We start from the raw sequence: 13,206 nt of genomic DNA, 5'->3' as shown, positions 1-13,206 counted from the left end.
AAGTGCTCTTGGGGGTCATGGATCAAGACCACCACCACTCATTCTATACCTTAGCAGCAGCTATATACTTGGGTGTCAGTAATTCTCATAAAATGAAACGGTATTTATTGAACTTTAATAAACACTGTACAAGAGCCATATGCCTTGATTCAATGAGTTTAAGATGGAAGCAAAGCGTTCATAGATAGTCTTACTTTCTTTGGGATTCTGACTTTGCACTTTGGGGAAGAGCAGGCAATTAAAAAGGAATAAACTGTGGCTTGAAGAATCACAGTTGCTTGTCCGCAAAGATTCCATGCTGTTTACTTTTTAGATCTTGCCTCAGTTGTGCACATATGTGGTGAGAACAGTTGGCATTAGTTCCACGAAGTGTCTTGCTCCAAGGAGCGAGTAATTTCAGGTACCAAAGGTTGGGCTGGCTGCAGTACAGGCAGAGGCCGAGGCTGACATTGATGGATCTCCGCAGGTCTGACTGAAGTCCAGAGAACGGCAATCTGGATTGTTTCAAGTCCCTGCTCTGGTGGTTCTTTAATCCTGCTGACTCATAGGGAGTTTGGGCCAGCTCACTGGACAGATTCTGTGATAACCTCCTTTACTGGTGCCGACATGGACAAATGGTTTAACATGCTTTTCTATCCCACCTCTAACACCTTAGAAACTCATTTGACAGGGCTCAGCTTCCCTATCAAAAGATTATTTCTTTATGCATGTGGCTCTTAAAATTTTTATTTTTCAATTCCACTCTACGTAGCATCCTGGAGAGGATTAAAGAGTGCTAGAAGTTGGTAGGAGACCAGAGTTCTCATTCTTTCTCCGCCATTAATTAGCGGTCTGGCTCTGGAAAATTCCTCCTGTCTCTCTGAACTGCTGCTTTTTCAATTTGTAAAATGAGAAGCCCAGTGTAGCTTTTTTCTACAGCCTGTTTTGAGTGCTCATATTCATGCATTTTTTTCTTCTATTATCTTCACATGGCCACAGAACAGAGGCGGAAAGGTTGAGATTTTTGTCCCATGGCATGCTATGAGCAAAGATCAAGGCTCAGAGTCAAATATAGTGGCCTTGGCGACACTATTCAATTGTATCCAAGCTCTCATGGTCTAGTGGGCTTAGAATGAAGCCCACACAGTGGGCAGCTCTTTGCCGTGGCCTTGCCAAAGAGAAAAGAATGACACACGCAGGGGTATATTTTGTGGCTCTCCACGAGTTCACCTTCCCCGTTGTCTCTCCTGTCTTCCCTCCTGCTGGTGAGAGAAGCAGTGATGCTGTGGTGTGTGCATCTGGCCAGAAATGGCAAACAGTAGGAAAATAACCCCCTCTCCCACAGCCTTTTCACAAAGAGCAAGCAAAGTAGCACTTTAGATAATGACCTAGATACTTCTCTGGAAGGGACCTGTGGTGTTTGGTTTGAAAGGCAGGCGTTGAGTGCAGCACCTCCTGCAACGAGTGGTGGCTCCAAGGTTGCTATAGAAACAGGCAGAGGTTATGCAACTGTCCTTCCTCAAATGCTTTGAGAACCTGTAAAGTAATTCACCTGGGCCTCCGGAAGTCTTCTTCAAACTGCACAGAGATAACACATTGGAGGTAACGTGTGTTCATGTTGGAGTCAACCCGGCTGCGGTTATGACAGGAGCTGTTGAGTGTTCCCTGAGGAGCCAGGTGGGTTTATCTCCCATTCAGTCTGAATCAGTATCAGATTAAGATTTTGTTTGCAAATTGACCCATTCCTGTAGACAAGCAGGGTCAAGAACATGGCAGGTATGTACAGCCCAGCAAAGATCTATTCTATTAAGAAGCATATGGGCTACAGAATAGCCATCCATGGCAATGGCTCAAGCTGACCCTTAGCATCCTCTGATGGGGCCTCCTGGAGCCTTGCCCTGCCCTATGGATGAAATCTAAGGCCATGTTTCAGCCTCCCATTCTCAGCGACTACCTACTGACTTTGGATTTAAACAAGGCTTGACTTTGTGACGGGGCTTAACTTCTGCTTGAATTTTCCTCTGGAACAATTGGCATAACAGCCATTTGTGTTTTTAGAAAGGTATTTTGGTTCAGTAAACAAAATTAGGAGGCTCAATGAGATAATTGAATATAGAAAAAATGAAGGAACATGAAAAGATTTTTTTCCTAAACAGTGTGTTATTGCTTTGTTGTTGTTGTTGTTGTTGTTGTTTTCATTACTGCCATTGTTCTTTTGAGAGAATTTAAGTTGAAGTCACAGGTGCAGGAAGCTTTTCCAACTAGTCTGTTTATCTGGGTGGGGATTCACAGCAATGCTGAAGAACAAAAAGCTACTGAAGCTGACCTTCCAGGGGCTGACCCATCGGAAGGTTTAAAAATATTTGTTATTATTTTTATTTTAAATCTTCCCAATGGGTGATCTGAACCATTGTTAAAGATTCAATCATAAGTGGAAAGGGTCAAGATCAGTCACTTAACCTGCTACGAAAACAAAATGTATTGGCAGGAGTCACTGATCTAGTTACAAGAGGAGGAACAATACAAGTGAGATGATGGAAATAATCTGACCTCAGGTGAAAAGAACTAGCTCCAGCGAGATGTTAGTATTTTTTTCCACTGTTGGACTTAGATCTTCATTTCAGGACATCACCTTTGTATCAGTTTCCCCAAGGTAAGACTTCAGATGGGGCTGGTTCCCATTCACTCAATGTCATCTGGTACAAAGCGAGTCACAGCCTTTCAATATTCTGTACTAACTATTAGAATGTAAATTGTTGCTTGATGCCATTAGGACTTTATTCCTGTTTACATTTCATTTCTTGCCTATAAAGACTTTTTTTTTTTCCATGTGGACACTAGATCATTTCATAAATGAATAACCCCTGGCAATACATAAGTTCTGAAATAACCAGAGTGCTTAGTTAGTCTGTGCAGCAACACTGGAAAAGAACATGTCACTGGAATATAGCAACAGGCGAGGGACATATTTTGGGACAGATGGAGCTCATGGAAGCCCTCTGAGTTAGAGAGCAGCCAGTCCCATGGCATGACCTTCTGCTTTCTTCCACCTCAAGGACAGTAGAATGCTGTCACCGTTATCACCATTGTCATTGTTCCAGCCTCAAGGGTAAGATCCAACTTTCGGCCAAACTTGACCTTTCTTGGTGTCTGCCCTTTCCCTCCTTAAATCTGCCTCAATCAACTGTGATTAATTCAAGAAATCAGCTCTCTTGTAAAGCCAATGAGCATAACCCAATGGGGAGTTATTTTGCGTGAAACACACCTTCCCTCCCATCTTCCCACTTCCAGTGAGTTTGCCAAATGCCCCACACCACTCCCCTTCCTACCTCCCTTCCTACCTGCCGAGCAGTCAGGGCCCTGGTAGCCCTCTTCACAGAAGCAGAGCCCCTCTTGGCACTGTCCTCGCCCACTGCAGGCGTTCAGACACCGCTGCTGGCCGCAGTCCTCACCCACGTAGCCCTCTTGGCAGAGGCAGGTGCCATTGACACATCTCCCCTTCCCTGAACAGTCCCCAGGGCACCGCAGCTCGCTGCAGTCCTCGCCCGTGTAGGGCTCCTCGCAGACACACTCCCCGTCCACACAGAGCCCCCGGGAGCTGCAGTCGGTTGGGCACCGGAGCTCCGAGCAGTCGCCTCCGCTGTACTCGCTGTCGCAGATGCACTGGCCATCCACACACACGCCCCGGCTGGAGCAGCCCAGGGGGCAGTAGGGCTCAGAGCAGTTCTTGCCGATCCAGCCTTCATTGCAGATGCAGCCGCAGGACTGGAGGCTGAAGTTGCCATGGCCGCTACAGTGAGGGATATAGTCCAGTTGTCCTGGAACGGTCAAGGAGAAGGTCAAAGGGCAGCACTGGCACCTCTGGTAAGTGGTGTAGGTGTGGGGTGGGGGGCAGCGGGCAGAGAATGTTACTGACAGCGAAGCTTCACCCAGCTTGGTACGTAACAGTTGCATAAATATTTCCCCTCAACCTGGGTTGTCCGTGCCTAGCACCATGCTGGGAGCAAGGATGGATGAGATCTGGCCCCTTGTCCCCTAGGAGCTCACCTTCCATGCTTCTTAGCTTGGGTTCCCTAGAAGTAGTCCTTGGATGAGGACTCAGGTCAAGGGGACTTATGAGAAAGTGCTCCCAGGAGAAACTGGTCAGGGAGAGGGGAAGGTGAGGCAGGGAGGAGCCAAGCCACAGCCCAAGCCTGTGTGAACAAAGTCCCAGGGAGGATAACCTGGGTCTAATCTTGCAGGATACTTCAGCCACAGTGCAGGTCAACTTCATTATGACTTAAGGGCTGTCCTGGGGTGGTGTAAATGCTCATCTTCTCGGGGATGCCAATGAGGTTCCCTCAGACCAGGGATAGTCCCTGACAAAGATGCCCAGGAGCTGACTGTGGGGACTGATGGAGACCCAAGGGGATGTAGGGTGAGCACTGAGTCAGCTATGCAGGGCAAGGTCATATGTGCTACAGACCCGTCTTGCTCCCTCTCCTTCCCACCATCTGACAACCACTGCTCATTTATCACAGCTCTGCACCAAGGTAACTTCTAAGGCTTCCCATAACTTCGGTCTCATTTAGTTACTGTTCACTGTGATCTTTTTGGATTCTATGGGTATCTCTGTCCTAGCCTTTACCACATGCTAACTAACTATAGGGGTTGATTTATCTGTCTAGCATGAATCAAATAAACTAATTAAGCAAACACAAGCCCAGTACCTGCTTGGCATGCTTCTCTGCACTTGGCTCTGGGGACGTGGGGTCAAGTAAGTTATATCCTTTTTTTTAACTCTGCCACTTTACGTCACCCCGTGGTCTGAAAGGACACCACACTGACACTGTTTAACACATTTCTTGCTTGTAGATTTTTCCACATCTGCCAAGGAGCCTGAAGCAAGGCTGGTAGAAAGTCCACTCAGCCGCTGCCCAGAGTTCATGTCCATGAACACCTGTGGCTTTCCCCATATTCCTCAGCTCTGCTGAAAAGGCAATTAGCCTGAAAGTTCTCACTGAAGAATGGGAAGAACGGGAAGCAGGACAACAGGACTTTCTCTTCTGTTTCATAATTGTTCATTTACAGTTTTAGTTTTGAGGAGGAGAAAGAGGTATGAAAACTTGTGAAATATTTCACTACTCAAAAGCCTCCCCTATTCTTGGGGTGTCTGCTACCCTCTGGACATGCTGGCCATTCTTCTGTGTGAAGGCCTTGACATATCAGATCTTGTAGAGGTGAAAACTGGAACCCAAGTCAGTAATGACAAATCCCTCTTCTCAATAAAGAGTGAATGGCCTGGGTCTATGATACCTGATGGGTGAGAGGATTGAGCACAAGGTCTGTATATTCAGGGTCAGCTGATAGCTGTTGCCTATGTGGTGTTTGCCAGAAGCCAGGCTTTCATCTGGCGAGCCCAAATCTTATATTAAATAACCCCTGCCATTCTAGTATAATCAGCATTTTTAGGTGGGGAAGGAAGGCACAGGCTAGTTTCATAACTTGCTTAAACACCAGGTAGTAAGTAGAAGAGCCAGGATTTGAACTCAGGGAGTCTGGCTCTGAAGATGTAATGACTTCTCCCAGAGAGGTCAAGTTAGTAATTCGTAAATGTTTCCAGTCAGGATGTGGGTGAGGTGAGAGGTAAATCTCTCGGACAGTCAGCATTTGGGGGTGTGGATAAGCTCTGTGATTGTATGTGAGTACGTGTGTGTGTGTGCATGCACACCTGCTTGTGTGTGTGGAGGGGGCCAAGACCTCTATCTTGCCAGAGAAGATGGGGACAGGTCCTCTGAGACCTTAATGACTATCATTGACTCAGATGGGAGAGAGGCTGTGACGGAGAGAACAGAGCGCCTGCATTCTCTAGTCCCCGAGGTTAACATGGATAGATATCAATTCAACAGCCTGAGAAAACCAAAGATGAATGAAGACAGACATCAAATTCCCTGCTCGCCACAGAAGTTGCTGGGCTGAACCGATGTACCATTACCTGACTCATCCCCCCAAAATCAGGTTAATGTATTTCAAACCGGCTGAGTAGTGGAGAGAGTCCCTGCCCCCAGGTCCCCTGGGGAAGGACTGTGTTTAGATCACAGACATGTGAACAGAGAGCTACAGACGAGGGCGCTTTTCCCTCCGCAGATGCACTGTCCCCCCTGCACCTCTGTTCCCCTATGGACCCCCACGCGCCCCCAGATCCTACCTGTGGCTGCGCTTTCCGGACAGCAGTTGCTGTTACACTGGTCCCGTAGCACTGACACCTCCCTTTCCAGCATCTCGATCCGGCTCAACAGCTCCTGCAGTAGCCGGGCCGAGCCGGCGCACGGGCAGGTCTTTTTGGGGAGGTTGATCCTGTGGGTGAAGGTGACCTGGCTTTCGTGGTCTGAGGTCTGGCCTGTGTACTCTGTCAATGCCTCGTCTTCGGCACTCACCTCCTGCTCGGCTGAGGCCTCCAGCCCAGAGGAGCAGAGGCTGTCCAGGGGCACATTAATGTTATACACGTGGTTGAAGATCATCGGCCGCTCTTTGCCGGATGCGTTGTAATTGGTAACACCTCCTTCCTCCTCCACTGCCTGTCTCTGGACCCTTTCGGTGGTGACCTCCAGCTGACACTCGGAGGGCTTGAGCAGGGAGGCCAGAAGGATCAGGTTGACCCCGATGAGCATGTTCTTCAGGACCACCGTTTCCCCGTCCACCCCCATCATCAACCAGAGCGTTGGGTTCGAGACCAGCCCACAGCACACCACCAAGTTGCGGGAATCTGCAAGAGAAACCACGGAACAAGATGGCCTCTGAGAGTTGTGCTAAGCGCCACAGCTGGGCACAATCCTACAAAGCTAAAGAATGGCACTTAAGATTTTCCATGGGAAGGCTGGGAAAGGACAATGGCTACCAGGGTCACAAAAAGCCCAGAGCTTTGTCCCGGAGAGGGAGGCATCTTCTGCAGGACATCTTGATTTCCCAAAAGACTTTAGAACGTATGAATCTGGCCCCATGATGGGCAAGTAGTCCCAGCAAAGAGGAACTGTGAGGACTGCTGGATGGGCTATTCCTCCAAGGAGAGCTCAGAGCCTCCTTTCACGTCTGGGTGAGAAGTAAGATGAAGGGCACCATGGAGCCTCAGGCATACCCTCATATTTTCCTACATATTTATTAGTAAGGGTGCCCACCAGCCACTTCAAAATAACTTATTAACTCCTCTAAGCTCATGTTTTCAATACAAGTTGACTTTAGAATAACCAACCAGGCAGATAATATAGTTCCAGGTAATTGTAGTTGTTAATAATCCTAGGGTACGTGTGTGATTACCAGGGACTGTGTGAGCCGAACTTTCTTTTAATCTTCTCATTAGTTTAGTCTCAGTGCTTTGTGACCACAGGGTGCCTTTCTTCCCAGGTCCTGTTTAAATTGCTAAAATAATGAATTAGCTCCTCTGCTGATTACCTAGTCACCAAGAACCACGGAGAATGATAAATTTACTATAATGCAAATCAGTTTTACAGAAATTATATTTCTTTTTTATTCCCTATGTAAAAGAGGAAAGAGGCTTACAAACTTTGGTTCTAAAGGTCGTGTTAGAGCTTCTAAGAAGATTAAAGACTGAGTAAGGGTAGCTCTGAGTCTGAGAAGAAGGCACAAAGGATGACTAACACCGTGCGTGGTGTCCGGGCTGTGGTGTCCATCTTGCACGTGATCTTCCTGGTCCTCAGGAAGGGAGCCTGAGGGGGGCCTCAGCCCTACAAGGGGCCTGGTGACTGTCCCCATCTCATGATGGAGGCAGTTCTGCCTGGAGAGGTTAAGATTTGAATGCAGGCCTGACTGACTCCAAAAGTTGTCTTCTTGACCGCTATGCTCCATCTCCTTCCTTGAGAAATATGTTCAATTCTCTGTTGTCTGTGCTGGAAATTGTGTTCATGCTAGGATCTTCCCAAGAACCTTGAAATTAGAAAGTTTTGCTGGGGTTGGATCCAAGATTCCTTCCTCTGTGAAGCCTTCCCCTCTCACCTTTTCCCTCCTATCCCTTCTTCTATTCCTCAGTGAGGTGAAGTTAACCCCCCTGTGCTCGTGGAGCCCCTCTGACAGCATTTCCCACACTAGACCTGTGCTTCCTTTGCCTGTTTCTCCCCACCTGGACTGCTAAATCAATTCCAGTCAGACCATGTCTTCTCTGCAGCGTTTGATGTGCGGCTAGGGCAGCAAACATGCTCAGTACATGGCTGTTGAATGAGTGGACCCATGGAAAGGCGAATAAACAGAGAAATTAATGAGTAAATGCACAGTGAGCAGAGGGTTGAATCACTCTCCAAGTTATTTTATCTCCTTCTATTATCCTCAAGTTATTCGCTGTTCTCATCCATTCATTATTCTCAACTGGACAATGCCTGAGGGTTGATTTTGGTAGGAGTAATCTGTATTAATGACTAGTATAAAAAACATGTCTCAGGGGGCCTGGGTGGCTCAGTTGGTTAAGCATCCGACTTTGACTCGGGTCAAGATCTCTTGGTTCATGGGTTTGAGCCCTGTGTTGGGCTCTGTGCTGACAACTGGGAACCTGGAGCCTGCTTCAGATTCTGTGTCTCCCTCTCTCTCTCTGCACCTCCTCTGCTCTCACTCTTTCTCTCCTCTCTCTCTCAAAAATAAATAAATATTAAAAAAATTTTTTAAACCATATCTCATTACTCAGCCACTTTGGTGTTATATATTGGACCATGATGTGTCCCAGTTTCCAATATGAAGAGGAAGCAGAGTAGAGCTGTAAGATCACAGACACTGGAGCCAAACCATCTGGTTCATACCTAGCTCCTTTGCTTTCAGCTGTAGGTAGACCATTTAACCTCTGGTTGCCTCTGTTTCTCCATCTATAAAATGGGTATTAGGGCACCTGGGTGGCTCAGTCAGTTAAACGTCTGACTCTTGGTTTCAGCTCAGGTCATGATCTCATGGTTCATGAGTTTGAGCCCTGTGTCAGGGCTCCACGTTGACAGTGCAGAGCCTGCTTGGGATTCTCTCTCTCTCCCTCTCTCTGCCCCTTCTGTGCACTCTCTCTCTCTTTCTCAAAATATATAAATAAACTTAAAAAAATTAAATGGGGATGATAGCAGTACCTATCTTGTGGAATTATAGTGATGGTTGAGTTATTACCTGTATAATGCTTACCTACTACCTGGCATTAATTAAAATAATTGCTCAGTATTCATTGAAATAAATATAGTTTGCAGACACATAGAATAATTGTTCTGATTCTTCCCCAGTCCAAGGACTGCCCTGAAATCACTGGGACATGTGAGAAGTCTCTCTCACTAGTGGACAGCAGGAAAGCCCGAACTTAGCACACCCTTGTTCATAGAAAGGGGAGTTACGTGGGGGGAGGTGTTCCATTGAGTCACATCCAGATGTGGTAAATCACCCTTGAGAATAGATGGAGTGACATGTCTGCACCAAATTGCCCGCATGGCTGTAAGCTCTTTCTGAGGCTCTCAATTCGAGGTGCTGCTTGCTTTCCATTCCAGGTGCTCCAGCCATTGCCTCCCTGAAGGGCTACTTCTGTCCTCTGGTCACCCAAAGCTTCCCAGGAATGGCTCTGCTACCAGTCCCTGACACTCACTCGTACACTGAAGGCCAGCTCTCTTGCTGAACTAAAGTTGGTCTGTCTGATCCATGTTGATGTTGCCACATAGCTTTTCCCCCACCCCTGGAACCTGTAAAATTACCACGTAACACCCATTGCCTTTAATGCAGCTTTTTTGCACATGGTAGACACTCAATAAATAAGTGAAAGAAGAGATGAAGTTATAAACAGAAAGGAAGGCAACTGACGGGAAAAATAAGACAGAAAAATGTCAGGTCCTACACTTAGATCCAAAACAACTACAAAAATATTTATGGAGAGAAAGTTTGGCTTTATGTGTGAAAAACACTTAAGATCTTAGTCAATAACCAATTTGCTATGAGTCAGTCGACACTGTGCTATTTGCAGCTTCTAAAACCTTTGACATTTAGGCTTAAGGAGTTAAAATACAGAAAATAAAGGACAAGCAAGGGGCTGTTTCGCTCTGTACTGCACCAATCACTGATCACTCCTGGGTGGCCAGGATGTTGAACGGATTCAGTCTTGTCACAGGGAGGAATTTGGCATTTGGTCCAGAGCAGGGAAGACTCAGGATGTGTACTGATTCCTTTTTCATTCATTTGACAGCTATTTATTGAGTACATACCAAATGCTGCTTCCTCCATTCACAGAGGTTGCATTCAAGTGTGTTTGAACAAGTGTGTGTGCATTGGGGGAGGGCAAACAAAAACAGAGTAAAAATAATTGTGTGCAGGTATCTCTCGCGCTTTGAAAGTTTCCGTTATGTCACTTTGCATTGAGGAAGAGTTCTGAAAAGCATTCTTGCTTTTGGGAAATAAGGCAAAAGGCGAAATAGCGTCCAGCGTTGATTCCGCAGTGAGCTGTCACAGAGGCAGTGACTACCTCAGGCAGGGAGAGTGGCAGTGCCCAGCTCCTTCCTGGGAACGACTCGGCATCCAAGCATCAAGCCGCGGGCGAGAGCTTTGAACTGTGTCTGTGCACATCTGTGCTTTATCTCAATGTATTTTGTGTATCCATCAGCGAGAGGTGTCGTAAGGTATTAGAAAAGCCTAAGAGAGGTTATTTTTGGGGGTATGGGAATGCTCCAAAAATTTTCTATATAAATTAATGATAATTGCTCCTTTGCTTGATGCCATTTCAGCTTCCGGGAGCTTTCCTAGGAAGGCTCTACTCTCAGATAGCAGGGAACCTGTGTATCACGTACAATGTATCATATAATGTTTATTATATGGGGTTTAATGTATGATAATGTAACATGCATTTGTGTTTGTTTATATCAGCAGGTGGTAAGATGCCACTGCTGTGGAAAAAATAAAAGGTGAGGGGCAAGGGAGCTAACAAGGCAGGAGAAATCGTGCTGACATTACAGGGCATGGTGAGGGAAGGCTTCTCTGAGAAGGGGACAGCTGAGCAGAGACCTCAGGGAAGTGGAGCGGTGAGCCACGAGGGGGGCTGAGGAACAGCATTTCAGACGCAGGGAACAGCCAGTGTGAGGGCTCTGAGGCTGGAGTCGGACTACTGAGTCTGAGTGACAGTGAGATTGTGGCCAAGTGAAGGAAGGAGGAGATGTGGGGAGATGAGGTCCGAGGAGTAGTAGGGGCCAGATCAGATACAGTGTAAACCACTGGCTGTTTACTGTGGCTATAGGGACCCTCTTCTAAAATTCATCCTTAACCAAGAATTTCTTGTGACCTAGTCCCTATCCTTGAGAAACTTTCAATCTTGTGGAGAAGATGGAAACACAAAACATGGCAATATGACCATTACCATGACCAGCAAATACACAGAATGCCCAGAATGTAGATAACACAGGTCAGTCAGGGGTAGCAGAAACAGCTACACAGAGGGGGTGACATAAGTGTCAGTGTTCTTTGCCGAGTACTTCTGGCCTGGCTTTCCAGACACATGGTAGGACCACATTTTCTGGCCTCCTTTTGGTACAGTGTGCCCATGCCACTAGAACTGGCTCGTGAGCTCTAAGGAAGTGATGTGTGTCACTTCTGGATTAGTGCATTCATTGCTGCACCGGAAAGAGAGATTCATCCAGAGCTCTCCCCTTCCGGTAGTGGTTGGCCACCTTCAAGATGGCGGCTGCTTTCTCAGTCTGGGTCCCCCAAGTGATGACAATGAACACGGTGCCCCTGCTGACCCATAGTGGATGGGCAGTAGGTGAGAGAGAAATAATCTTCTGGTGTTTGAGGCACAGCTTTTGGTATTGGTTTTTCCAGCAGCATAACCTAGCCCCCCAGGAGATCATACACAAAAAGACATTGCATTTGCTTAAACTCTGATATGTACAAGAATGTGTCTGCTCAGTGAATGTATTTGAAAGGCTGTTCAATGCTGAAGGTTTGGGCTTTTATATGGCAAAAGGTCTGAGGGAAGTAGTTTCCACCAACTGGGTTAATCTAGAAGGAAACAGATTTGGGATCCATGTAAAGAGGAGCTTTTCTAACCGTCAGAACTACTGAGTTGTCATGATAGGTCGTGAGTTCCCTGTCACTGGAGGTGTTTAGGCATGAGTCAAAAGACTATTTCACGAGAATGCTGATGATGGGCTTTCAACCATCACATGAGAGGGTGAACTAAGATGAATATTACAATCTTAGTTTTCCTGATACTTTATGAATTCATGGTCTCATGTGGCTTTGAGGAGTCTACTTGCTCTAAACCTGTATTTGTTTCCTAGGGTCTGTGGTCACAGATCACCAATACTGAGTAACTTAAAACTAGAGAATGTTGTTGTCTCATGGTTCTGGAAACTGGGGGAAGTCCAAAATCAAGGTGTCATCATGGCTGGTTCCTTCTGAGTGCTCTGAGGGAAAATCTATTCCATGCCTCTGTCCTCACTTCTGGTGATGACTGGGTGTCCTTGGCATTCCTGGCTTGATTAGATGGGTCACCCCAATCTCTGCTTCCGTTATCACATTGTCTTCTCCTCTGTGTCTCTGTGTCTTCACATCATCATCATCATCATCATCATCATCATCATCATCATCCATATTGGATTAGGGGCCCATCACTCCAGTATGACCTCATCTTAACTGTGTCTGCATGGCTCTATTTCCAAATAAGGTCACATTCTGAGGTGCTGAGGGTTAGAATTTTACCATATATTCTTTGTAGGACACAAATCCATCCATAACTCAACCAACAGCCAATTGGGCATTCATTAATCAGGTGCCAAGCTAAGCATTTTTCTTATATTATTGTATCCATTCCTGACAATAATCCTATAAACAAGGGAGAGGTGATGTCTTAGGAGTCAAGATATTTAGCAACAGGTATGGCTCAGGCAATAGCCAACCAGAAGGAGGCATCCATCAATCAGACCCTCTATAAACAGCCAGCAGGGCCCCGCGGTGATTTTGCTAACATGCTAGGCCCTCTTTCTTTCCATTATTTGAGACGAGGAAAATGAGTTTCAGGAAAGGCCAAGGAATTTGACCAAGATTGCACAGCTAATGAGCAGAGGAGCCAAGACTGAACAAGATCTTGCTGACCATAGTCTGTATTCCTAACTACTGTCTTCAGCCAGCTTTAATTAGTGGCCACATACCATTCTCATGAAGAGACTCAAGGCTCTTAAAAATCAACACTCTCCTCTCTGGGGATCAGATTTAGGACATCCTGACAGCGATGACTTTTAGCTT

General features: G+C 46.5%; 1 protein-coding gene across 1 annotated transcript in view; it reads right to left on the bottom strand.

The window, feature by feature from the left end:
- TNR (tenascin R) overlaps window positions 1-6,665 on the bottom strand; it is an 83,835-nt gene extending 77,170 nt beyond the window's left edge. Inside the window, exons 1-2 of the mRNA XM_077763140.1 lie at window positions 6,167-6,665; window positions 3,321-3,797 (exon numbers count right to left, since the gene is read on the bottom strand). Coding sequence (XP_077619266.1) covers window positions 3,321-3,797; window positions 6,167-6,665 — 976 coding nt within the window. The remainder of the gene's footprint in view (window positions 1-3,320; window positions 3,798-6,166) is intronic.
- Window positions 6,666-13,206: the final 6,541 nt, after the last annotated feature.

Source organism: Crocuta crocuta, unplaced genomic scaffold (assembly GCF_008692635.1).
Source record: "Crocuta crocuta isolate KB4526 unplaced genomic scaffold, BGI_CrCroc_1.0 scaffold3, whole genome shotgun sequence".
Lineage (NCBI taxonomy): Eukaryota > Metazoa > Chordata > Mammalia > Carnivora > Hyaenidae > Crocuta > Crocuta crocuta.
The sequence above is the reverse complement of the archived record's forward strand: the minus strand, read 5'-3'. Positions and strand labels throughout refer to the sequence as shown.